The 24,544-nt window shown below is 68.9% G+C and overlaps 6 protein-coding genes across 6 annotated transcripts; 4 read left to right on the top strand and 2 right to left on the bottom strand.

The window, feature by feature from the left end:
• Positions 1–20: 20 nt before the first annotated feature.
• On the top strand, positions 21–926 carry FA09DRAFT_202793 (hypothetical protein). Its single transcript, XM_025739448.1, has one exon. It carries the CDS (start codon positions 185–187, stop codon positions 659–661), a length of 477 nt encoding a protein of 158 aa, XP_025600310.1. The 5' UTR covers positions 21–184; the 3' UTR covers positions 662–926.
• Positions 927–2,379: 1,453 nt separating this feature from the next.
• Positions 2,380–6,715, top strand: FA09DRAFT_305077 (kinase-like protein). The gene is made up of 3 exons (XM_025740492.1): positions 2,380–2,704; positions 3,792–4,208; positions 4,304–6,715. The coding sequence occupies exons 1-3, from the start codon at positions 2,679–2,681 to the stop codon at positions 6,345–6,347; spliced, it is 2,487 nt and encodes an 828-aa protein (XP_025600309.1). The 5' UTR covers positions 2,380–2,678; the 3' UTR covers positions 6,348–6,715.
• Positions 6,716–6,731: 16 nt separating this feature from the next.
• FA09DRAFT_358796 (tryptophanyl-tRNA synthetase) lies at positions 6,732–8,520 on the bottom strand (the record flags this gene model as incomplete). Its single annotated transcript, XM_025745010.1, has 7 exons — positions 8,211–8,520; positions 7,957–8,076; positions 7,857–7,903; positions 7,668–7,806; positions 7,091–7,613; positions 6,946–7,032; positions 6,732–6,893 (listed from the first exon to the last, which is right to left on the bottom strand). The coding sequence occupies exons 1-7, from the start codon at positions 8,489–8,491 to the stop codon at positions 6,732–6,734; spliced, it is 1,359 nt and encodes a 452-aa protein (XP_025600308.1). The 5' UTR covers positions 8,492–8,520.
• Positions 8,521–8,708: 188 nt separating this feature from the next.
• FA09DRAFT_328159 (putative 20S proteasome beta2 subunit) lies at positions 8,709–10,308 on the top strand. The gene is made up of 9 exons (XM_025741666.1): positions 8,709–8,940; positions 9,034–9,200; positions 9,307–9,437; positions 9,494–9,537; positions 9,598–9,640; positions 9,693–9,766; positions 9,823–9,855; positions 9,929–10,010; positions 10,063–10,308. Exons 1-9 carry the CDS (start codon positions 8,734–8,736, stop codon positions 10,140–10,142), a joined length of 861 nt encoding a protein of 286 aa, XP_025600307.1. The 5' UTR covers positions 8,709–8,733; the 3' UTR covers positions 10,143–10,308.
• Positions 10,309–10,320: 12 nt separating this feature from the next.
• Positions 10,321–16,250, bottom strand: FA09DRAFT_202675 (hypothetical protein). The gene is made up of 4 exons (XM_025739447.1): positions 15,696–16,250; positions 15,165–15,584; positions 10,773–15,110; positions 10,321–10,707 (listed from the first exon to the last, which is right to left on the bottom strand). Exons 1-4 carry the CDS (start codon positions 16,146–16,148, stop codon positions 10,366–10,368), a joined length of 5,553 nt encoding a protein of 1,850 aa, XP_025600306.1. The 5' UTR covers positions 16,149–16,250; the 3' UTR covers positions 10,321–10,365.
• Positions 16,251–17,973: 1,723 nt separating this feature from the next.
• On the top strand, positions 17,974–20,319 carry FA09DRAFT_305067 (DEAD-domain-containing protein). Its single transcript, XM_025740491.1, has 7 exons — positions 17,974–18,651; positions 18,733–19,574; positions 19,637–19,702; positions 19,761–19,827; positions 19,901–20,001; positions 20,063–20,129; positions 20,200–20,319. Exons 1-7 carry the CDS (start codon positions 17,993–17,995, stop codon positions 20,216–20,218), a joined length of 1,821 nt encoding a protein of 606 aa, XP_025600305.1. The 5' UTR covers positions 17,974–17,992; the 3' UTR covers positions 20,219–20,319.
• The last annotated feature ends 4,225 nt before the right edge of the window (positions 20,320–24,544 follow it).

The following is a 24,544-nucleotide window of genomic DNA, read 5'->3' as shown; positions in this document are numbered from 1 at the left end:
CGCCCGCCGCGCGCGAACATCCGCTCCCGCTCCCGTCGCGGCCTTCTGCTCCCGCAGCGGCTCTCCTCGGCCGTGTGCCCCCTTCTCTCGGCGCCCAGTCCCCGGAGCGCATAGATGGCAACGATGAGAATACGCAGCTGTGCTGATAGAGCCAGGCACGTCTGGGTGCTGTGCACACACCACTATGGAGCGCCCGGCGTGCCTCGCCGCAGGCCTCAGGGGCGTGTGCGCTGCACACAAAGGAGGCCTGGCCGTGCCAAGGCGCGCCGCGCCGCCCCGAGAACGCTGTCCAGCTGCGCCTGAGCGGCCGCCAGCAGCAGCGTCAACTCCATCTCGCGCGATGAGCCATCGTCACGCACCCGCACGGTCCGCCTGCCAGAGGCTGGGCCGGCGGTTCGCACGTCAAGCCGCCTCTCTGGCGGTACACCAAGCACTGCCACCTCCACCGCGTTCGAGGGTCCCTGCGTGCGCGAGAGGCACGCGATGCGGCGTTGAAAGCAGTGCCACCGCGTCGTGCACTCGCACCATGTGCTTGCCACAGCGTCGCGTGTGCAGCGTGAGTCCGCAGCAGACGCACGCCGAAGCGTGGGCCCCTCCCGATCAGCCTGCAGAGAGGCCAGCGGGGTGGGAGCAGCAGCAGGCGAGGGCGTCGGGAATCTGACGGGTGCTTGTGAGTGCGGCCGCATCACGTGGGCAGACCCCGACACTGCTCAGCGATTGAGATGGGCCGCGGCTGGAGGCAGCAGCAGCGCAGCGCCGCCATCGTTTCGCCAGCGCCAGCCCCGCCTGCATACTCCGCGTGTGAGACGCTGCAGCGCAGGGCCTCGCCCTTCTCGACGTTGCTCGTCTCGGAGGCGCTGCCGATGCTGCGGCTGCGCCTCGGGATGATCCTCTCGCGCAGCGAATGCTTGTCTTGGGCGTCCGACCATGTGCGGCGTCCACGCAGCGGCAGCAGCGCGCAGCGGCGTCGGACCCGCTCGAGCGTCGTGCCGGGTGGGCGTCGGTACATTCCGGGCGCTGCTGCACCTGCTGCAAGTGCGTTCCGGCGCAGCTTCGGCGCCTGCAGGGAGCAGCGCAACTCGCTGCACCGGCGGCTCCACAAATAGCCCGACGAGGCGCTGCTGCTGGCTGGCGCTGCGCTGCGCTGTTGTGCTGCTGGCAGCATCAGACAGCGACGGCGAGGGTGCGCTCGGTGTTGGTGCGTCGTCTCATGCGCTGGCGTGCGGAGGTGCTCGGTCCATCCTGCACCTCCCTTGCTGCGCGCTCGGCTGCCCACGGGGCCCTCATCCGCGATGCGCGACGTGTGGCAGGCAGATTGGCTCTGGAGGGGTTCGCGGCGCGGATGGAGATCTCTGCGATGCGCTGGGCGCTCACCCGGGCGAGGCGAATGCCGATCGCATGCCTCCAGGCCGCAGCAGATGTCGTGTACTTCCGCAGCTGCAGCAGCATGCAGCAGCGCACAGCGCACAGTCCGCTCGTTCGCTGCGATGCGCAGGTGCTATCGCAGAACGAGCTGCAGCACCCTCGGCGCCGAGACTGCTCCTCGGGCGACGTGCCACCATGCGCGCGATGGAAGCATGCTGCGGCGGAGGCAGCGTGGTGCGGCTGGGCGGCTGCAGCGTGCAGCAACGCAAGCCGGCGCTCGCTCGGCCGTCTCTCTCTCTCTCTTCCGACACACAGCGGCCGCGAGCCATGGTCCAGCAGTCGGCGGTCAGGTGCCATGCAGCGCCGCAGCGGCAGCGGTGCTCTATCTGGGCCCCAACACCTCGGGCATCCACGAGCTGGAGGCGGGCTGTGAGCTCGACGATGTGGTCGTATGTCGGTGCGCGCATGGCGGCGGCGCAGCAGCGGCCCGGCAGACGCGGGTGCGGCCGCCCGAGGGCATGAGGAGTGCAGTCGACGGCGACGACGACGAGCCGCGCAGCAGCAGATGCAGCCCCGGCGTCGCGGCCGAGGGGCCGGGCAGGCAGATGGGCAGCGAGACGGATGATAACCCATCCCATCTCGCTGCAGCGCAGAGAAGAGTGCTCCACTGCGCTGTGATGAAGCCGGGCCTGCACGAGAACGAGCACATGCCCCGAGCTTGCAGGCGGCAGGCTGCCGCTGTGCCTGCGCTGCTCTGCGGCGGCGGCGCCGTCGATAGACCGGTGCAGCAAGCACCCTTGAGGCGCTGCGCCGGTGCCGGGCCGCGACAGCGGGCAGGAGAGGAGAGCACGCTGGCCTGTCGCGCGGCGCTTCTTGGGACACAGCGCAGCTGCCGGGCGCGCGACAGCCGAGCTCGCAGCATCCAGCGGCCGCGTCGCCGCCCGAGGCGGGCAGCAGAGCGCAGCAGCCAGCGGCGCCGCGTGCGTATCGCAGCGCCGCGCATCCACCGGCAGCGCACCGACGACGGCAGCGGCCAGCTCACCGACTGGCGCTCACAGCTCACACCTCCCACCGCTCCTCTGCATCCCATCTCCACCCCGCACCGCACACACCGCACAGCCCAGCACGCCGCTGCACCGCCGCCGCGCAGCCGACCACCCGCGCCGTCTCTCTTCGTCTCTGCTCGCCGCTGCCTGCCGCGCTGCTTGAGCACCGCTGCCGCCGCTGCGCACGCACACGACTCTCACGGCCGCCGCCTCGGCCCCAGCGCGCCGCCCGCCGCGCCGCAGCCCTGCTCCCTGGATCCCACGTTCATGCCCTCGGCAGCCTCGCGCGCTCTGTGAGTACAGCCGGCACCTGCTGCGGGTGGTGCACAGTCGAGAGCGCAGCGCGCGGCGGCAGTCCGGCGGCAAGGGTGCGCAGTGGAGGTGGCCGCGCGTACGCGTGTGCGCACGCGGCGCAGCGCTCGCCACCTCGTCGCCGCTGCGCATCGGCGATATGTCTGGCTTGGAGGATCAGCCGTGCTGTCAGCATTCGGGCAGCAGGGGCAGCACCGCGAAGGGCATCATCTGAGTGCTGCGCTCTGTGCCTCGAGTGCTGCACACGATGAGGCGGATCCGCGGGCTGGGCCCTAGCAGGGGTGCGCGCGAGGGCGGCAGATGTAGTGCTGGCCTCGATTTGGCACACGCATCTGTCTCACACGGGAGCTCCACGTGCGACCGCTCTCCTGAGTCCTGCCTGCTTCGTCGTCTGGCCGCTGGGGCCTGCGAGCTGGCTCGTGTGCGTTGGAGCACATGGCGGTGTCACACGAGTCGCGACTGGCGGCAGGATGCGCGTGTATGCGCACACGACATCGGCGACTCGCTCGGCTGCTCCTGTGCTCTGCGGCGAGTCAGAGCCTGCTCTCGCGCGGGCTCAGATCTGCGATCGTTCGACGGGGCGTCCCTCAGGGGTGCAGCCGCCAGCGCAGCGTTCGAGCCTGGCCGGCCCCGCGGCTCCGAAGCGCGTGTGCAGGTGGTTTGTCTGCGACTGCGTGCGCGTGCGGCGGAGGGATGGGCGCTTCGGCACCGGGTGCGGCGCTTGCTCGTGCCTCTTTGTGCTCGGTCATGCGACTCGCCGCTGCAGCTGTGCCTGGCCAGGGATCTCGCTGCAGGGTGATGGCGCGGCCTGCCGCACGCGAACAAGGAGCTTGGAGTTGCCGCATAGTGGCGATGCGCCAGCAGACAGACAGCCCGCCTCGCGAACTTGGCGTGGAGTCTGAATGCGCTCCCTCTTGCGGCTTGGTGCTGGTGTTTGTGCTCAAGGCGCTTGCCAGAGCGGCTCGTTCGATGCCCATTTGTGATCGCTTGGGCGCGCAACTCTCCCTCTCACCACCTCACACCATTACTGACACGCCTCATTCCTCGCCCGTCAATGGCGCTCCTCAGCCCGATCTCGTCTGCCATCGCCGTTGACAGTGTGCTGCAGCAGCCGCTCTACTCCAACGTGCAGACCAGCACCACCACACCCGCTCCCTCGCCTGGCTCAACACCGGGCACAGTGCCGCAGCCACAGCCGATTGCGATGCTGTCCGCTACAGCCGGCGCCTCGGGCTCCGGCTCCAACGCCGCGACCGCGGCGACGTCCACGCCGGGCGCCGATGCCATGAGCACCTCTGCGGGCCAGAGCAGTGCGGCCGACACCGGCAGCGTCATGACGGAGGACGAGGAGGACCTGGAGGACTACTGCAAGGGCGGCTACCACCCGGTGCACGTCGGCGACACGTTCAGCGACGGGCGGTATCTGATCGTGCGGAAGCTCGGCTGGGGCCACTTCTCGACTGTGTGGCTGGCGCGGGACCACAAGTGAGTGCGGGAGAGGAGCATCTGCTGGTGCAAAGGCGCGCACGCCGTGCTTCGGGCGTTGCAGGCCATCGTTGGCTGATCTGACGCGCTCGCAGGGCCAACCGCCACGTCGCACTCAAGGTCGTCAAGTCTGCGCCGCACTACACTGAGACTGCGCTCGACGAAATCAAGCTGCTGCAGCGGCTGGTCGCCGCGAACAAGACGCATCCCGGCCGGCGGCATTGCGTCTCGCTGCTGGATCACTTCAAGCACAAGGGCCCGAACGGCTCGCACGTGTGCATGGTGTTCGAGGTGCTGGGCGAGAACCTGCTCGGCCTGATCAAGCGCTACCAGCACCGCGGCGTGCCGCCGCACATCGTAAAGCAGATCGCCAAGCAGGTGCTGCTCGGCCTCGACTACATGCACCGCGAGTGCGGCATCATTCACACCGATCTGAAGCCGGAAAACGTGCTCATCTGCATCGACGACGTTGAGGCAGTCGTGCAGGCTGAGCTGCGCACGAACCCGGCGGCTGTGCCGACCAAGCTCGTCGGCGTGCCGCCAAGTCAGGGCCGCGGCGGCGCGCAGACGCCGCGTCGCGACGGCATCTTCATCACGGGCAGCCAGCCGCTTCCGAGCCCAAGCTCAAGTCTCGGCTCCAGTCCGATGTTCGACAAGTGGGCGTTCGGCATGTCGCGCATCGAGAAGCCCGGCAGCGACGCCGGCGTCAAGAGCGACGACAGCGCAGGGCCGACGTCGATGGACAGCACGCGCGGCGTCAACATGGACCGCGGCAAGACTGCCGATGCCATTGCGCACAGTCTCAGCGAGCTGAGCACCGGCGGCAGCGGCGGCGGCGGCCGCAGCCTCGGCAAGGCGGCAGCGTCGCCTGGCGGGCAGGCCTTCGTGCACCGCGCCGTGCACACCGCGCCGCAGGGCCCGTCGCTCCTCTCTCAGCAGGCGCCGAGCGCGCCAAAGAGCGCTGCACCGGCTGCACCCGCAGCAAACGCCGCTGCTCTTGCCCCGCCAGAAGCTGGCGCGCTTCAGTCGGGCGGCAGCTCGAGCTCTTCCGTCTCTGCCATGTCCACCGACGCACCAGCAGGCAAGGCGGGCGCCGATGGCGCGCCTGCGTCTGATGCCGCTGCCGGCGAGTACCACCCGCCAGCCGTGCGCGCCGGCGACCCCACCACGCTGCCGCCGCCGCCGCCGTACGACCCGAGCTCGCTCGAGCGCATCACTGTCAAGATCGCAGACCTGGGCAACGCCTGCTGGACGGACCACCACTTCACCAACGACATCCAGACGCGCCAGTACCGGTGTCCGGAGGTCATTCTGGGCGCCAAGTGGGGCCCGAGCGCCGACATGTGGAGCGCCGGCGCCATGTTCTTCGAGCTGCTGACCGGCGACTACCTCTTCGACCCGGCCGCGGGCTCCAAGTACAACAAGGACGACGACCACATTGCGCAGATCATCGAGCTGCTCGGCGACTTCCCGAAGAGCCTCGCCTTCTCGGGCAAGTACAGCGCCGACCTCTTCAACCGCCGCGGCGAGCTGCGGCACATCCACAAGCTGCGCTTCTGGCCGCTCATCTCGGTGCTGCAGGAGAAGTACCTGATGCCCTTCGACGATGCGAACCGCCTGTCCTCGTTCATCCTGCCGATGCTGAAGCTGCATCCCGACAAGCGCTCGGCAGCCAAGGATCTGCTCGAGCACGACTGGCTCGAGGGCATCATCGTCGAGGGCGAGGTCGAGCTGATGCGCCGCCAGGCTGCGTTTGGTCCGGACGCCGACGTGCCGATGACCGGCGACTGGACGCCGCTGCCTGGCGAGGAGGACGACGCGCTCGACGCGCTCAAGCCGATCTCCACCTCTCTCGCCTCCAGCCTCAACTCGCCGCAGCAGGGTGCCGTCCACCTCAACCCGCAGGCGCTGCAAGAAGCCCAGCAGCGGGCGGCTCTCCACCACGCCCAGCAGCAGGCGCAGCAGCAGGCAAACGCCAAGCCCACGCCCTCGGCCACGACCACCGCCGCGAGCCCGGCGCCCGGTGCTGCGCCCAGCGCCACGCCGCGCACACCCAGCCAGACGCAGGCCAAGGGCCGCGACTCGAGCTCTGCCAGTCCTGCACGCCTCGCACGCGCCGTCGCCACGACTGGCGCCTAATGGTCCCTCGCCGCACACCTAATCCTGCTCGTCGCTACCCCTGCTGCTCTCTTGCTCTCCGCGCCGGACCTGGATCTACTCTAAGCCTCGCTTCTCTCGCTTCGCTATACCCTCCTCGCCCTGCCCGTCCCTTCTGAGCATGGCTCATCTGTCTCTGCGCATCGAGAGGGGCGACGGCGCCCACTGGCCGCCGGCCGCCCGACCTGCACCTTCCTCCTTCGCTCTGTCGCACCCCATCACTGCCCCCTGTCAACCTTAGAGATCTGCGTCGCCCCTGCCCGCCTTTCACCTGACCTCGTCCCGCCGCACCTGAACCCTCCAATGCAGCCTGCCTCTCCCAGGACCCGACGTCGCGCGCTTGTGTATACATTTGTGTTGCATTCGCTATGCCTGTGCCGCCGCCGCGTCTGCCGCAGAGTCGACGGTCGTCTCGCGTGCCGATGCAGAGTTGACGGTAGAGCCCGGCTGCGTGACGGCGAGGCCGTCGATGGGCCGTGAGGCGTCCATGAAGGCGGCGAGGATCTCGTCGGTGACCTTGACCCGGCGCTGCGAAGACGTGGTCAGCGGCCGGCACGGCTGGCAGCGTATTGCTGCTCACCTCCTGGAAGTCCTTGACGATCTTCTGCAGCACGGCGATGCACTGCTTCTTCAGCTCGCCGGTGAGCAGCTCGCCAGAGCGGTAGTTCTGCGGTCGAGCGTGGCGTCAGTCGAGGTGGGATCAAGCACGTTGGCGCGGAGCGCACCTTGGCCAACCGCTCCATCTCCTCGTCGTCGTCGACGAAGAACGTCATGTACTGGTACGCCACGTCGACGTCGGGGTTGCCGCCGAGCCGCCGGTGCTCCTCGACGGTCTCCTGCCCGCCGGAGAAGGCGTGCTTGTTGATCTTGTTCTTGATCTGGTTGGGCGTGTCGGTCATGAAGATGGAGCTCGTCTCGCTCGACGCGCTCATCTTCGTCTGGCTGCCCTGCAGGCTCGGGAAGAACTTGGAGTGGATGAGCGACGGCTTGGGGTACTTGAGCTTCACGGCCGCGTCGCGCGTCTGGCGGAAGTACGGATCTTGGTCGATGGCGCAGGGGATCAGGCACGGCACGTCGCTGCGCGAGCCGAAGATCTGCGGGAACGAGTTGGAGAAGGACGGCGCAGCCTGGATGGCCACAAAGTGCAGCTTGCCGACGCTGTCGCTGTCGACGAAGCCGAACGTCGCCTTGGACTGGCTCGTCGTGATCGTGCGCGCGATGCGGACAACGTTGTGGTAGAAGGGACCGCTGCGATGCCCGTCAGCACTGCTTGGCACACCCCCTGTGAGGCGGCGTCCTTACCCCATGTAGTCGAGATTTGAGAAGATGAACGTCTTCTTCAGGTTGAAGCCGCAGGCAATGACATCGCGTGCGTTTGCCCGTGCGAAGCGCTGGACATCCTCGAGCTTCAGGTTGGCCTTGAAGAGGAACTTCTCGTCGTCTGGGCACGGCGTTAGCCCAGCCCTGGCCTGTGAGCACGTCGCTGCTCACCCGTCAGCTGGACCACGAGCGGCACATCAAAGACATCCTGCAGCCACCTGCGAAGCACTGTGAGCTGTGCCTCCAAGTCACTGCACCGCGCTTGACGTACTTGGTGAAGAGGAAGGGAATGAGGTGGCCGAGGTGCATGCTGTCGCTGCTCGGGCCGCGGCCCGTGTAGAGGTAGAAGGGCTTGCCCTGCTCGAAGCGCGTGAGGATGAGGTCAAGCTCGCTGCGAGGAGGAGAAGCGCAACATCAGCAGCAGCAGCACTGGAGACAGCTCACGCGGAGCGCTATCGCTACCAGCCTCACGCCGCCGCCCCGCTAGCCAGCCGGCAGCACTCGACGCCCTCCCGCCGCACTCACCGGTGGCTGAAGAAGGCGCCGCGGCGCAGCAGCGGGTGCGGGCGCCAGCCAGTGACCTTCTCGAAGCGCTCGAGGAGCGGTGCGTCGATCTTGCGCGTGCCGAACTGCACGATGAGCTTGTCGTAGTCGATGGCGACCTGCTGCCCGTCGACGGTCGCGCCCTCGACGTCCCACGGCGTCACCTTCTGCTCGGCGCCCGCGGCCGCAACAGCGGGCGGCGCACCGGCGCTCTCCAGGCTGGAGGCGGCCAGCTGTGCGGTGGGCGGCTCGGTGGACGCCATGCTGCTGTGTGTGAGGTGGAGATGGTGCAGCGGCAGGAAGGAGTCAGGCCTCGATCGTATCGGCGCAGTGCCGCCTCTGGGGGTCCAGCCTCACGTGACGCCGGCGGTGCCTGGCAGCCGCTGCGCTGCGCTCGAGCCAGCTGCGACGCGCGTCCGCCTCAGCCGCGCGCGGAGCTCTTGCTGTCCCGTTCCTTGCCTCTCCCTCTCCACACCCACGTCCGCCGCCCCACACCGCTGCAGACATGGCCGCCTCCGCCCCGTCCCGCTCGGGCTTCGACTTCGGCCTGCACTCGCGCAACGCCCACCTCGCCGCCCGCGGCCATGCGCTGCCCAAGGCCACCAGCACCGGCACGACCATCGTCGGCTGCATCTACAAGGACGGCGTCGTGCTCGGCGCCGACACGCGTGCCACCGAGGGCCCCATTGTGGCCGACAAGAACTGCGAGAAGGTGCGTGCTGGCCCGAGGCATGCTCCTGCGTCTGGCAGCTCGACGGCAAGCAACAGCCCGCCAGCATGCCGAGGCTGACACCTGCTGCGCCAGATCCACTACATCTCGCAGAACATCCGATGCTGCGGCGCCGGCACGGCCGCCGACACCGAGTTCGTCACGCAGCTCATCAGCTCCAACATGCAGCTGCACGAGCTGCACACGGGCCGCCTGCCGCGCGTCGTGACGGCCATGACGATGCTGAAGCAGCGGCTGTTCCAGTGAGTGGTGCTTGCGCTTTGCTTGGCGTGCCGGAGCTACATGGCTGCGCTCTGCGTGAAGCTACGCAAGGCTTCGTCCGGGCTGCTGACGCTGCAACCCGCGCAGGTACCAAGGGCAGATCGGAGCCGCGCTTGTGCTGGGTGGCGTTGATGAGTCTGGGCCGAACCTGTTCACTGTGGCGCCGCACGGCTCTACCGACAAGCTGCCGTACGTCACGATGGGCTCCGGCTCGCTTGGTGAGTTGCTGGGAAGCGTGGCGCGCACAGACTTCTGTCTTACATCGCGGACGCAGCCGCCATGAGCGTCTTCGAGAGCGGCTGGCGGAAGGACATGACGGTGAGCCCTCTGCAGCGGCCTCTGAGAGCGCCTTGTGCTGACGCACGTGGCGGGACGTAGCGGGAAGAGGCGATTGAGATCGTCAGCGCTGCGATTCAGTCTGGTGAGTGCGCTTGCCTTCTTCGTGTCGCACTCCCGCTAATCGCAGACGCCAGGTATCTTCAACGACCTGGGCTCCGGCTCGAACGTCGACGTGTGTGTCATCACGGAGAAGGAGACCAACTACATGGTGCGTGCCCACGCTCTCTCCCGCTGTTGCCGCATCCTGACTACGAGATCACGCAGAGAAATTACGCCAAGCCAAACGAGCGCGGCCAGGTGAGATGCCACGAGCCGCACCATGCTTGTGCACATGCTGATGCGTCTTTGCCGTTGCGTCTCGCGTTTGCAGAAGGAGGGCCGGTATGTCATTCCAAAGGGCGTGACGCCGACCGTCGCCAAGGAGAAGATCTGGAGCATGGTGGTGCAGGAGGGTGAGTGCTGCGGTTGCGCAGCGCAGATCCGCTTGGCTGACCGCGCCGGCAGACGTGCTGGAGATCGGCAAGAGCTCCACACCAGCAGCTGCCGCGACGCCAGGTGCGCAGGCCATGGACACGAGCGCATGAGCGGGTCGCAGGCGAATGCACGCACTTCTCAGACGTCGCACATGCGGGCCATGTGTCAGATTGCACAGCGCTCGCGAAGGTGGAAGAGACGTGGGCGCAGGGTTCTGGTGATCGTCAGCAGTGCTGCGGTATAAGATGAGTGTGTGGAAAAGATGAAGGGCAGGGTCGAATGATTGTTAAGGGAGTGTGGGTCGGAGTGAGAGTCGAGCACGGCGCGGTGGGGTTACGACCACCAGCCATCAGCGCTCTGCTCGACATTGGTGGTGCGAGATGCGCCAGAGACGGAGCGGCTGGCGACGCCGGCGCCGACGTAGCTGTCCTGCGACGCAGGCGCGTGCACAGACGACCACGTCACGGAGCCCTCGCCCCAGGAGCTGTCGGGCGAGTGATCCTTGGTGCCGCTCGAGGCGTGCGGGTAGAAGGCGCTGTCGCCGCTGACCTTGCCGACGGAGTGCGAGTGCATGGTGCGCTCCTCGAGCTGCGTCTGCAGGCGGGCGATCTCGAGCTGCGCAGCGTCGAGCTCGTCGCGCCCAATGAGCGTCTCGCGCATGGCAACCAAATCTTTCTGCGAAGACGGAAGAGGGTGTCAGAGGCTTGCTCGAGCCGTCGATGCGGCTGCGAAACACTCACCTCGAGGTCCAGGAAGCGGTCAGTGTACTCGGAGATGGTGCCCTGCGCCTCGCGAAGGCGGCCCTCGGTGTCGTCGCGCGCCCGCTCCATGTCCACAAGGCGAGCGTTCGCCACAGCCAGCTGCTCCGACGTGCTCTCGAGCTCTTTGAGCTTCCGTTCGTTCTCGGCAAGGCGCTGCTGCGACTGCGCCGCCTTCTGCTTCTGCGTCGCGGTGACGCCGTGCAGTGCAGCGATCTTGGTGTCCTGGTCGCCGAGGCGCTTCTCCAGCGCCTCGAGCTGGCCCTCGACCTTGGCGGCACGCTCTGCTGCTTCACGAGCCTCGTGCTGGGCCAGGCGCTCAATGCGTGCAGCCTCGTCGACGCGAGCATCGGCACGCTCCTGAGCGTCGGCGGCGCTCTGCTCAAGCTTGCTCGCACGGGCACTGGCATTCTCCGCGCGGGCGAGGGCAGCGGCGGTGGCTTGTGCAGCCGTCTCCCGCTCGCGTGCGCGCTCTTCATGACTGACGCGGAGCTCCTCTTGCAGCACCTTGACGTGGTCGGAGAGCAGCTCGTTCTTGCGCTGCGCGGCGACGCGAGCGGCCTCCTTCTCCTGCACCTTGGCGAGCGCCTCGTCTGCAGAGCGCTCGGCGGCGTGGGCGCGCTCGATGGCATCTTGCTCGCGGGCGCGCAGCGCCACGATCTGCTCGCTCACTTCTTGCGAGTCGCGCTCGGCGCGGTCGATACGGCTCTCCAGCATCGCAAATTCGGCACTCCTGTCAGGCGATGCTGTCGGCAGCGTAGTGGCAGCAGCTCTCACAGCGTCTGCCAGTTCGGCGACGCGCTGCAGAATGCTTTGCGAGAGATGCTGCTGCTCTTGCGCGCTCGACAGGAAGACCTCTGTCTTGGCGTTGAGAGCGGACGGGAGATCGCCGAGCTGAATCTCGGCGTCACGCTGGCGCTCCATCATGCGCCTGGCCATGCTGCGCAGCTCTTCCTGGTGAGCGCGGACCGGCTCAAGCAGAGCGAGCACGGGCGTGAGGTCGACGATGTGCTCCAGCGACTGGCGTCCGACGACCTCGCCGATGCTGCGGACGATCGAGTCGGTGTCGATGGGCTCGGACTTAATCGACGCGATCATCGGGTGCAGGGCGTCGACAACATCGTCAACGCTGAAGGACGGACCAGATGGCGTGGCGTCTGCAGCGTGAGGGCGGTCGGCCCGGTCTTCGAGCATGGGCGCGACGATCTGCGTGACGCGGGCTGCGATGACCTCCGGGTCCAGAGGCTCTGGGTGCAGCGTCTCCAGGTGCGGGATGATGCTGTTGATCATCGTCATCTGCAGCTGCTCCTCGAAGCTCTCGCGCAGATGCTCGCGGTTCTGCAGCACCTTCTCCTCGAGCTGGCCGAAGCGAGACGCCAGCTCCGAGCGCATCTCCTCGGCGAAAGCATGTCCGGCCTCCTCGCGGTTTGCGGCTGCCTTGTGCTGCGTGCGGTCGAGATGCTGCTCCAGAAGCGGTTCGAGCGCGTCGAGAAGCTCTGTCCGACGCTGGCTGCTGGTGGCGGCCTCGACGCCTTCGATGACTGGCTGCATCCTGTCAACGAGAAGCGTGCAAAGGGTCTCTGCAGCGGCGTCCGACAGCACCGATGCGATCGGCTGCGTGGGCACCGGAGCGTCGGCAGCGCGCGCCGCTTCAGCCGCTGATGCCTGCTCTCTGAGCGCCGCAGCTTCGGCGAGCGCGCGAGGCAGCGATGTGTCGAAAGCGGCGGTGAGGTCTTGCTTCAGCGTGGCAATCTTGGCATCGAGCACCTCTTGCACGAAGTCAAAGTCCAGCTCGCCCTGAGCATCGAGCGGGCCGTGACCGGTGAGTGCAGAGTGCGAAGCGGTGCGGCTGAGCGCCCGCACCGTCGTCGACGAGTCGTCCGCGCCGTCGCTAGACGGGCCTTCGACCGAGCGCCGCTCGAGTGCAGCCTCCTTGAGCCGGTCGAACCAGTCGCCGAGCGTGTCCTCGATGGCGTCGATGATCGCGCGGCGGTCGTAGCCGGCATGCGACGGCGGGCGGACCTGGCCCATGATCGTGACCTCGTCCAGGATCTTGCCTGCCCAGCCTTCGAGCGCCTTGTCAACACGCTCGCCGATCTCCTCGATGATGTCGGAGACGTCGCTGTCCGACTCGTCCTCGTCGCCCAGGTCAGCGTAGCCGCGCGAGACAGGCTCGCGCCGGGCACGAGTCGGCCGGCGGTCGAGCGACGCGCCGAGACTGCTCGACGAGTCTCCGCGCTGGTGAGAGCGCCGACGCGCCTGCTGGGGATGCGGAATGTCCAGCGCGTGCGAGTGACCGGCCGGGAAGCCATCGCGCCGTGAGGCACCGCCACGTCGCCGAGTGGCGCGCTCCGGGTCGTCATCGTAGCCTGTCTCCCTCTCGAGATCAGCCAGGTCAGAGGCGTTGCGCGGCACGTCTGCAGTATGTTGCGGCTGCGAGCGCTCGTCTCCATCTCCTGGAACGCGGATGGGCACCGCCTTGTTGTCGCTGGCGCGAACAAAGTCGGGCATCCCGGCAGCTGCGAAGCTCGGAATGCCTGGCCGTCTGGGCGCAGTTCCAGCTGCAGTGCTCCGGCTCCAAGACGGAAGGAACGACGGCGCCTCTGGCTGCAAGCCGTGTGCCTGCGAGAACTGCGCATCGCCTGGCTGCAGCGGAGACTGGAAGATGGTCGACAGTCCGCTGCCCGCCGGGCGGAAGGGCGGCGGACCGAGGGAGCCAGCATCGCGCATGGGACCTTCGATGCTGGCAGCAGAGTGCCGTGGGCGCGAAAGCTGGTCTGCGAGGGCCGGATTGTACGTCGGGTCAAACTCGGCATCCTCCTCGCCGCCATCTCGGAAGCGCTGCCGCTTCTCTCTGCCTTGAGAGTCGCGCGCGCTCTCGCCGTCGGGCGCGCCAGGCGCAGCAGGCAGTCCGAGCTTCGGCGCGCCGCCCGGCGCCGTGAAGGTGAAGGCGCCCGGCGTGAAGGCCGGTGCAGCGGCGCTGAGCGCGGGGTCGCGATCCATGCCAGCGAGCGCCGAGCTGCCGAAGCTGGAGTGCGGAATGCTCGGCAGCCGGAAGTGCGGCTGGGTGCCGCCGGCTTGCGGCGGCATGGGCCCTTGCGACGAACGTCCGCCGAAGCTGAACTCCTTGGCTCCGGGGTTGAGGCCCGATCGGCCGACGGTGCCCGGCGGGCGGAAGGCGAAGCGGCCCTGGTCTGAGCCCGACTGTGAGTGCCCGGTGGAGGCCTCGTGCGGAAAGCGGAAGTCCTGGCTGAGGCGTTCCTCGCCAGACGCGTGCGTGCGGTCGACGTGGTCCAGCGGGCCGTGCCGGCCTGCGAAGGAGCGACTGGCTGGCTCGTCGTCCGACGGATTGCTGGCCAGTTCGTCGTCGGGGCGCGTCAGGCGAGCCCACGCGCCAGAGCCCGGCATGCTGCCTCCGATGCTCGAGCTCGGCAGCGTGTCGTTCGTCGTGCTTCTGCCGTGCTTGCGGCGCTGCGCAGCCAGGGCCCGGTCGCGCGCGATGAGCCGGGCAGCACGTAGCTCAGCACGCAGGGCACGACGCTGGCCTCGCGCCTCGCGAGCCGCCTCCTCGTCGGAAGGGTTGCTGAACTCCTCGTCCGACGGCGTGAGGGAGTCGGTGAGGCTGTCGAGGCTGCCGATGCTCTCGTCTTCGCCCTCCTCTCCGTAGTAGTCGGCGCCGTCGGCGCCCTGATCGTCGTACGAAGTGTCCTCTGCCAGCGCATCGTCCTCCGACATGTCGCCGTCCTCGCTGGGGTTGGTGCGCATGTCGACGTCGCCCTGGCCATTTGCTTGCCGCTCGGACTCGGACTGGGCATCGCTGTTGGCCTCGTCGTCCTCGGCGATGTCGTAGCCGAAGCCAGCGCCCAGCGCCTTCCAGGCTGCCGAGCTCTTCGCATCTTCAGGGCCATCTGCGGGCTCTGCGCTTGCCGCAGCGGACGAGCTGGTCTGCAGAGCGGACTCTGACAGGCCTCGTTGCATCTCGGGCCTGTCACCAAGCGCTGGAGCATCGTCCTGCTCAGTGTCGGACGCGGCGCGCTCGGCGGACTTGCTCAGGCCCATCGCGTCGAGCGCAGAGGGTCCGAAGGGCTGGCCCGAGTGAGGCACGCTGAGTGACATAGTCTGGCCGTGCGCCGGGCTGCTGCTGCTCTTGACCAGCTTCTCTGCCGCTGCTTTGCGCAGGCCAGCCGGCAGGAAGTCGGAGAAGCGGCCGAATGGTGGGACAGGCGGCGCAGTGGGTGGATCTTGCGGATCCGAGGCCTGCGACTGCAGATAGCTGCTGAGCCGGTCAGACACGAGCGTCGGGTCCGCTGGCGTGGAGATCTGAGGGGGGGCTGTCAGAGGGCTGCCATGGGAGAAAGAGGCGGCGTTGCTCACCGCAGAAGCGTCGTAGACGACGGCGTCCATAGAGGCGTCATCTGCAGGCTCGACGAGCCATGGAGGCTGCAGTGCTGCGGGCTCCATCGACGCGCCCAGCTCTTGCAGCTTCTCCTCCAGACGCTGCTCGCGATATTCGTCCCACGCGACGTTGCCCGGCAGGTAGATGTCGATGCTGGTGTACACCGTCTCGGGCTCCGGCCACGCCATGCGCGACAGTGTGCAGTCTGCAGGCAGTGCGGCCTCTTCGGCTTGTCGCTCGTGAACCTTCTTCCACTCCTCGGCGGACAGAGCCAGCGGCTCGCGGCGGCGCCATGCGGCACGCAGCAGGGCGCCGGCACGGGCAGCCTCCGCTTTGGCCTCGATGACCTCTTCCTCGGCGCCGTCATTTTGCGCCTGGGTCGCGGCATTACTGGCTGCCTGCTCGGCGTCGACCGCGTCGCCTCCTTCCTTTGGCAGCTGGACCAGCATCTTGCGCTTCGGCTTGGCGCCGTCCACGCCGGCAGCAGCGAGAGCCGCAGCAAAGGCTGCCGGAGCCAGGCTCACCGATGGCTTCGAGTTGTGGCCGGAGATCTTGAATGGTTGGTTCTGCGGCGGGCCACGGCCTCTGCGTCCACCACGCATGCCCGGCGTGCCGGCTCCCGGCGAGTTGGCGAAGCCGACTGGCGCGCTCGCGCCCGGCGTGCCGGGATACGGCTGCGGCGACAGCGGTGGCCGTCCCCACGGCCCTTCAGCCGGACTCACGGCGCCAGGACTGTGGCTCATGCCTGCATCCGAGCCGAAGCCGCCGGGGCTGAGGCCGCCAGACTGCAGGCTCGCCGGGTGGAAGCGCGGGCTCGTGCCGCCCATGGCCGTCGGCGCAGGGAACGGGAACGCGCTTGCCGCCGGGTTGAGGCCGCTGCTGGAGAGCTGGCGCGACTGCATCGGCACAAAGGGCTGCGGCATCTGCTGGTGATGCGGCGAGCCCGTGGGCATGGGCATCATGTTGAAGCCCGGCCCAGGGTGGCCTGGAGCGGCGCTCTGGTGGATCTGCGTCTGGATCTGCTGCAGCTGGCGAGCGACAGAGATGAGCGTGGCTCGCTACAGGTTGTACGGCCATGCTGCCACTCACCACGTGCGGCGGCACGAAGGCAGCGCCAGGGCCGCTGCGGCGTCCGCCCGGTGCTGCAGCGCCAGTGCTGAGGCGGCCCGGCTGGAAGGCGGGCGCGCCAGGGCTGAGCATGCCGCCGTCGTAGCCGCCGGGCTGCGGCTGGAAGCCCATCTGGAAGCCGCCTGCGCCGCGCGGCATGGGCGAGGCGTGCTGCGAGCCGGGCGTGCCGGGTATCTGGACGGCCGCCGCTCGCTCATCAGCGACGAGGCGCACGCCGCGAGCACGGCGGCCACTCACCTGCAGGTGCGAGGGCACGGGCGAGCGCTGCGGCTGCGCCATGCTGGCACGCAGCTAGGCGCACAGAGCGCCGGGTGTGGCGGCGCGGCGGACACGGACACGAGGAGCAGGCTGCGAGAGGCGGCCGCGGCGTGGCTGCTACCTGCGCATGTGCTGGGACACGGCGAGCACGGCAGGCACGACGCCGACGCGTCAAGCGGGCAGCCGGGTGCGGAGAGGCGGCGGAGACGGCGCGACGCTCGGACGACGGAGCAGAGCGCGTGTGCGATGGGCAAGAGGGAGATGGCGGTCGTGCCCGAAGGATGCTGTGCTGCGCCGTCGCCGTCGGCATCTGGTCTCGGCTGAGAGTGCGCCAGCAGCTTCGGGCGGCGCCGCTCCTCGGCGGAAAGTGACTGGCGGCGCGCGTGTGCGTGCCCCTTGCGCCGCGGCGGCGCGTGCAGGTGCGCCGGCAGCATCAAGGCACACGCCGCCCTCTGCGCCGATCACGCTCGTCTGCTCACACACGGCTGAGAAGAGCCCTGCTCTGCGCGAGCAAGGGCACAAGAGAGCGCTGGCCACTAAGACAGCGGCGCTCGAGGAGATGGTCCTGGCGCAGGATTCGCGAACAAGAGCCGAGAGCGCACAGGCCGCCTTGCGCGTGTGCTGGCCGTGCACCGCCGCGGCAGCAGATGCACACCGCGCGCTCTGCCGCTCTGCAGCACGGCGTGCGCCAGGGCGCTCTTCGGCTGCGCCTGCCAGCGCCTCCTTGGCGAGGACCCGAGGCCCGTGCATGACGCAGACTGCTTCATACTCTCTACCTCATCTCGGGGGCATAGGCGAAGAGGAGGAGAGGGAGGGCGCGGCACAGACGCTGCGAGGCGTGAGAGCAGCTGCTCCGGCTTTGGCGCGTCGCGACAGCGGCAGGCGAGCAGTGTCTGTGCCGCTGCGCCAGACCAACACTTTGCGCGCGACACGCCCACCGCGCTCGAGGGCCTCTCAGCGTCGCTGCGGCATGCCAGCGGCACCAAGGTGTAGTCGAGGCCTGATGTATAGCTCAATATCCAGCACGACTCTGCGTGAAGCCGATCATGTCGACTTCTGGGTCGTCACAGCCGCCAGGCTTAGGCTGTCGCGCGAAGCCCGATGTGCAGGTGACGTCCAATGCATCGCTGTGCGCTCACACTCTCGCCTTCTGGGTCGCCAGCGTCCAGGACAGGTGTTCTCCGAGGACCGCCAGTCCATGGAGAGGCATTCAACTCGACGCTAGCGTACGGCCGCTTGTGCTGCGCATCCCGCCACGCCGGGCCGGTATGGCTGCGAAGGTGCCAGGGGGGGGCCGAGGCGGGCGAGCGCAATGCTGACGTAAGCAGAAAAGTTCGCGGCGCGCGCCCACGGGTGCAGCGCCACACGAGCGTCTGCGGCCACGGGCCTGCCTCTCCTCCACCCACTCCCTGCCCTCACCATGTCCACACCCGCACTGTACAAGAAGACCAAGCGCGCCGCGCCTGCCGAGCTCGACGCGCCTGCGTCGCCGTCGCAGGTCGAGGTCGAGGAGAAGAAGCGCCGCAAGCAGGCCAAGAAGGAGGCCAAGCGGCTCGCGGCGTCCGCCAGTGACGCCGGCACCTCGGCTGCTGCTGCCTCTGCGCCGGCTAGCGCCTCCACGAAGCGCCCGGCAGAGGAGGAGCAACCGGCCGCGTCCACGAGCGATGCCGCCGAGGACAAGAAGGCGGCCAAGCGGCGCCGCAAGGAGGAGAAGAAGGCTGCAAAGGCCGCCTCTGTGCCCTCCTCCTCGTCTGCCGTCGACCAGTCTGCCGCCATCATGAGTGCGCTGGGCAAGACCAAGCCGGCCGCGCCGGCTGCCGCCGAGCCGCAGTCGACCAACTCGGCCGCGGCGCGTGCCTACATGGAGGCCAACAACATCACCCTCGAGCTCGTCGGCGACTCGCACGTCGGCAAGCCGCCGCTGCCGATGCTCAGCTTCGACGAGCTGGTCGGCAAGGTTGACCAGCGCCTCAAGGACGAGCTGGACCGCAACGGCTTTGCCAAGCCCACGCCGATCCAGGCCTGCTGCTGGAGCGTGCTGCTGGGCGGCAAGGATGTGGTGGGCATTGCAGAGACTGGGTGAGTCTAATGCGGCGGGAGACGTATGGAGGCGGCACAGTGCCGCGCCTTCTCCTCTCGCGTACTGACAGCGCGGCACAGCTCGGGCAAGACGTTTGCGTTCGGCCTGCCGGCACTGCAGCGGATTATTGAGGCCGGAGGAGCCAACGGCGCCAGCTCCGGCAAGAAGGGCAAGAAGGACTCTGCCGTGCCGGAGGTGTCGGTGCTTGTCATCGCGCCGACGCGCGAGCTTGCCATCCAGACGCACGAGCACATGGCGAAGCTCGCACGCGCCGTCGGCCTCGGCAGCGTGTGCCTCTACGGCGGCGTGTCGAAGCCGGAGCAGCTGAAGCTGCTGCGCTCCTCGCCGAGCGTGCGCGTCGTTGTTGGCACGCCCGGCCGCGTGCTCGACCTTGCGCGCGAGGGCAACCTCGACCTGAGCAAGGTGTCGTACGTCGTGCTGGACGAGGCCGACCGCATGCTGGACGTCGGCTTCGAGCCGGACATCCGCGCCATCGTCGGTATGACGCAGTCGCGCGAGCAGGGCCGGCACACGAGCATGTTCTCGGCCACGTGGCCGCCGGCCGTGCGCGGCCTGGCCGAGAGCTTCATGAACGACCCGGTGCGCGTGACGGTGGGCAGCGACGAGCTGAGCGCGAACCACCGCGTGGAGCAGAGCGTCGAGGTGCTGGAGGACGGCCGGGCCAAGGAGCGGCGTCTCGAGGCCTTCCTGCGCAAGATCGGCGCCGGCCCGCGCGGCAAGCGGCCGAACGACAAGGTGCTTGTGTTTGCGCTGTACAAGAAGGAGGCCCAGCGCGTCGAGGACACGCTGCGCCGCAACGGCTACAGCGTCGCCGGCATCCACGGCGACCTCAACCAACATCAGCGCATGGCCAGCCTGGACGCGTTCAAGAAGGGCGAGACGCCGATCCTCGTCGCTACCGGTAAGCGACACCGCCTTGGCCGTGCGGCGCGGCCCATGACGCTCACACGCTCTTGGCTCCAGACGTCGCGGCGCGTGGCATCGACGTTCCGTCGGTCGAGTATGTGGTCAACTACACCTTCCCGCTGAGTGAGTTCCGCGCGCCGACGGAAGCGTCCCACGGCCCCGACTGACGCCGCGACGCTAGCGATCGAGGACTACGTGCACCGCATCGGCCGCACGGGACGAGGCGGCAAGACGGGCAAATCGATCACGTTAGTCTTTTGCGAAGACGCTCGGCGTCCGTGCGCCTTTCTTGGGTCTTCCCGTCTGACCGTTCCCGCACAGCTTCTTCACGCAGGAGGACAAGTCGCACGCCGGCGAGCTGATCCGCATTCTCAAGGACTCGAACCAGCCCGTGCCCGAGGAGATGAACCAGTTCCCCACCAGTGCGTGGCCTCTCTCTGCTCCCCTGCGTGCTCGAGCTGACCCGATCGCGCCCGCCTGCAGCGATCAAGCGCAAGGAGCACTCGTCGTACGGTGCGCACTTCAAGGAGCTTGTGCCGGGCAAGGCCAAGTGAGTCGTGCCGTGCAGAGCCAGAGTGCATCTCCTGTCTCTTACTGACACGTCATTCCGCCGTGCCCAGGAAGATCGTCTTTGACTGAGAGAGGGATTGCCGGCTCCCACCCCCTTGCCTGTTCCGCCTAGAGCTCGATCTGCCATGTATCACGGCTGTACTTTCTCGCAACGCCGCTCCGTCACCGCGTCCCGAGGTGGCTGCATCGTGCGATGCGTTCCGTTCTGCCTGATTCTTGCGCGAGGGCTGGAACAAACAAAGCGGAGTTGGGGGCGGGTGATGAATGCAGCGCCTCATTCCGTCGGGCATGGCATGCGGCGCGGCAGCCGCAGCGTGCCGCACGCCGCGCAGGCAGCTGGCCGCGAGGAGGCCGTGGCGCGCCGCAAGAGATTGCCGAGCGGCAGCTTACCGAGCGCCCGCCGAGCCGCTCCGCCAGATGTCTCGGCTCCGAGGCCAAGGCGCGCATAAGCGATCCTGGATGCGCAGCTGCGGGCAAGGCGCGGTTGCAGCCCGCGCGCCCATCATCTTACCGGGAAGCACGCCGCCGCGCGCCCCTCCTTGCTCCAACGAGGCGCTGCCGAAAGTCGCCTCGGCTACCTTCTACTGCGCGCAGCCGCAGCCGCAGCCAGATCCTGGCACGCTAGCCTTGCCTTGCTCTCCGGCAGCTGCAGCGGCGCAACCGGGCAGCGAGCGCAGACGCGGCTGGAGGGGTGCCCGCGCGTGTGCGGCCCGCTGCAGATCGGACCCCGGCGGCAGCGTCCCAGAGCAACGGAGCAACGGAGCCCAGGAGGCAGATGCGCACCGCCTGCATCGCAGTCGCCCCCTCGACGCGGGCCAGGTGCAGCACGCAGGGTGCAGCAGATGGCCGGCCAAGCGTGCAGCATCGCCGGCTAGCGGATGCTTCTCTCGCGCCCTCCGCCCATGGTGAGGTGCTCAGGGAGCGCTCTGTGAGACTGGCGCGGAGAGATGCTTGCGCTCCAGGCCTGCTCGCTGCTGCTGCCCTGCCGGGTGGAGCCAGGCGACACACTCCGCAGCGGCTGCCTGGGCAGCGACGCCGCACCTTATTTTCTGTCTCGTCGACGCGCGCCGGCTGAGGCGGATTTCACGCAGAGGCGCGGCATGCGGCGGTGCGGTGCGGTGCGCGTGTGAGCGGCATCCGCTGCTGCGCCGACGCTGCCGCGTGGCTGCCCATCGTGCCGCGCCGTGCCAAGAGGCCTCCCTCTGGCACCGGCGCAGCATGCGGCCGCCGCACGGCGCAGAGCAGCACAGCTCTGCCGAATAGACGGGCACTCCGCCGCAGCGGCAATGCAGCAGCAGCGGCAGGTGTTGCTTGCGGCGCACCGGGTATTTGCGGCGCGCACGTTGTGGCTCGCCCGAGGCGGAGGCTCGCGCAGGCGCTGGGCGCCCGAGGCGGAGACGAGCGGCAGGCGCAGACGCTCTGCAGAGGCCTCCGACGAGGGTGGAGCGGGCACACGAGATACGCTTGCGGGCAGCCCAAGCCTCGGCGGGAGCAGCGGACGTCGCAGGGAGTGCGCGCCGCCGTCGCCATCACGGACAAGAAGAAGCGGCACCGACGTCGGCAGCAGCACTCGCGATTGCTCCTGTCGGCGAGCGAGCAGCGGCGCTTGTGCCGTCCCCGCGTGCCGCTCGCCGGTGCCGGGCGCTTGCGATGCATCGCCTAGCGCGGGCGAAGCGAAGGAGCAAGGCGGGGCCATGGGGCTGCAGAGGCCGTCACCCGCGATCAACACCTGCGGCTGCCTGCTGCTGCGGCACTCCCGGCTTGCTTGTGCTGCTGCATTGGCGCCGGCGGCGGATGACGCGGCGGCGACGGGGCCCGTCGTAGATGCACGGAGGGGCAGCCATCGCAGCAGCGAGCGCCAAAGGCCACGCGATGCAGCATGGGCGCCGCCGCCGCTGCGCCTCTGAGACGCGCCGCGCCGACGCTTGCTGCACCCTGCCGCCGGGCGGTGCGGCGTGCAGGTGCAGCCCAGCCCAGCATCAGCCGTCAGCAAGCTGCGCGCTGCGCATGGCGCATGAGGATGGAGCGTGTGCTGACGCTGCCGCTGACGGCACCGCTGCCAAGTCGCGCGCCCTGGCGCTGTGGAGCGTCGGAGGGTGCGGCTCCCAGGGGCAGCCTCGCCGGCGCTGTGCTGCTGCTGCTGCGCTGATGCTGCAGAGGCAAGCCGCAGATGCAGCCTGCCGCCATCGTGACGCGGGCGCCCTCTCCTCTCCTGGGAGCAGTGCCGGTGAGACATGGCTGCCGCTGGCGCCGGCGGAGCCGAGCGCTCCGCTCCCGCAGCGGCGTGCGCGCCGTGGGGCTCGGCGCTGTGCAGTCGAGTGCGACACTCGACTGCCGCTGCTCGCTGCGCAGTTTGCACCATCGTCGCCAGAAATGTCGGGGCATGGGTCAAACTGCCCCGGCGCAGCCTCTCCCAGTCGCACGCAGCGCCCGATCAGATCAGGCTGCTCTCACAGGCCGTGCAGGCGCCGCCGGCTGCTATATAGCTGGCGCACACTCCGCGCACCGAGAGCCCGGCACCCACCTTTCTCTCTCTCTCTCTCTCTTGCGCAACCTCCGCCTCTGCATCTCCCTCTCCCCGCCGCTCGCCCTCCTGACAAGGCCCGCCGCTGCCCGCCTGCGCTCCGCGACTGCTCCACGCTGCATCCAGGCCGTCTCCGCTAATCCTGCTGCTCGCTCAGGTGAGTCGTCCGGGCGAGTGATGAGGCTGCAGACGAGGCTCCGTGGTGCTGCGATCTCCTTCCGCGCCTCCGGTCCATCCCTCTCGCTTCGCTCTCGCCGCCGCTGCTGCGTGCGTCGCTGCGTGTGCGGACGGCGGCCGGCTGTACCATCATCAGCGGCCGCTCTCTGCCACCAGCACGCCGCCAGCATGTCAGGGCCTCGCCTCGTTGCTGTGCCGCGGCTACCATCTGGCGCGCGCTGCATCATGTCCTGCGGCAGCGCCACATGCGGCGGCGGCTGCATTTCGCGCGCTCGGCGCCGCCGCCGCACGTCTCGCACGCGCGCCAACGGCGGCATGCACGGCGAGGCGAGTCTCAGCGCCACGCCTCGACCGCAGCATCAGCACCCAGCCGCAGCCGCAGCTCAGCCGCTGCATCAGCATGCAGCGGCCCAGCAGCGTCAACGGCGGCGCACCGCACCAGCGAGCGGCGCTGCCGGCGGTGCTCGCTTCGCCCGCCGCGCCGCCGCTGCATCGGGCGAGCGCCGAGCGCCACGCATCGGCGCATGCATCGCCGCTGCGCAGCGTCCCAGGCGGCCGCCGTGCCTGCGTCGCGCTCCCTGGCGCTGCGCCTCGGACGCCGGGGCGACCGAGCCTCTCTGCAGTACTCGACTGCCTGTAGAGCTGTGCTGCCGCTGCGGCTGCCGCTTGCTCGACGATGATGCGTTGGTGCGGAGAGCCGCTGCAGCCGCTGCACGCTGGTGGAGCGTGGGGCCGCCTCGCGGCACATCCGCCGCGCTCATGCCGAGGCTGAGACCCGCCGGCGGCATCACTGCATGCCCCCTGGCTTGGCCTGGCCTGCGTCCGGCGGAGGGCACTTGACCGCGAGAAGGCGCTGCTGCTGCTCGTCGATGCGATGGCGCATCAAGAGCAACGACGGCGGGGTCCGGGCGAGGCATGCTGCTGCCGCACTCCGGGTGCGGCGAGCCTCCGCCGCGTGCGCCTCATCTCTGCGCCTCATCTGCGGCACAGAAGCGCGCTTGCCGGGCCCGCGGCCTTGCTCTCAGACGTCGAGAGCGGCGGCAGTTGCTTCGCTCTCGCCGCCATCATTGCCTCCATCCATCTGCTGCTCCATCTCCTCCCGCGCGCCCCTGTGTCGCGCTGCCTCCTGGCCCCGATGCGCCGTACGGCCTGCTCACTCCCACCTGCCGCGCCGCAGATATACAAGCTCGCCTTCGCCGCCGTCCGCTCCTCGCTCCTGCCTTAGCATCGCACTCTCCCGCTCTCTCTCGGCTCCTCTGCTCCGCCCCGCACTGCCTCCACCGCGCCGCTCTTCGCCATGCCCGCCAGCACGTCCGAGGACACGCTCATGCTCCCGCCGCGCGCCGCCCACCCGGCCGCGCTGGCCCTCTCGTCGGCACGCACCACGCGCCGCACCAGCCTCAGCCACCGGCCCTTCTCCAACCGCCAGTACCTCTCGCCGTCGTCGGCCATCGAGATGAACGCCGCCGCCGCCTCGTCGCACGCCCACTGGCCGACGGTCACTGTCAATGCGCCGGCTGCGGCGCCCGGCCGTCCGCTCGAGACGGACCCCTCGGTGGCTCGCGACATGACGGCGCGTCTGGCCGCCAGTGCCGCACGGCGGGCGAGCCGCGTCATGGCCGCAGCGCCGCAGCGGCTCTCACCCGCCGAGGCAGCGGCGGCCGAGGCGCTGCGGCTCTCGCGCATCGAGTACG

The sequence above is a fragment of the Tilletiopsis washingtonensis genome (assembly GCF_003144115.1).
Source record: "Tilletiopsis washingtonensis strain MCA 4186 unplaced genomic scaffold FA09scaffold_4, whole genome shotgun sequence".
NCBI lineage: Eukaryota > Fungi > Basidiomycota > Exobasidiomycetes > Entylomatales > Tilletiopsis > Tilletiopsis washingtonensis.
The sequence above is the reverse complement of the archived record's forward strand: the minus strand, read 5'-3'. Positions and strand labels throughout refer to the sequence as shown.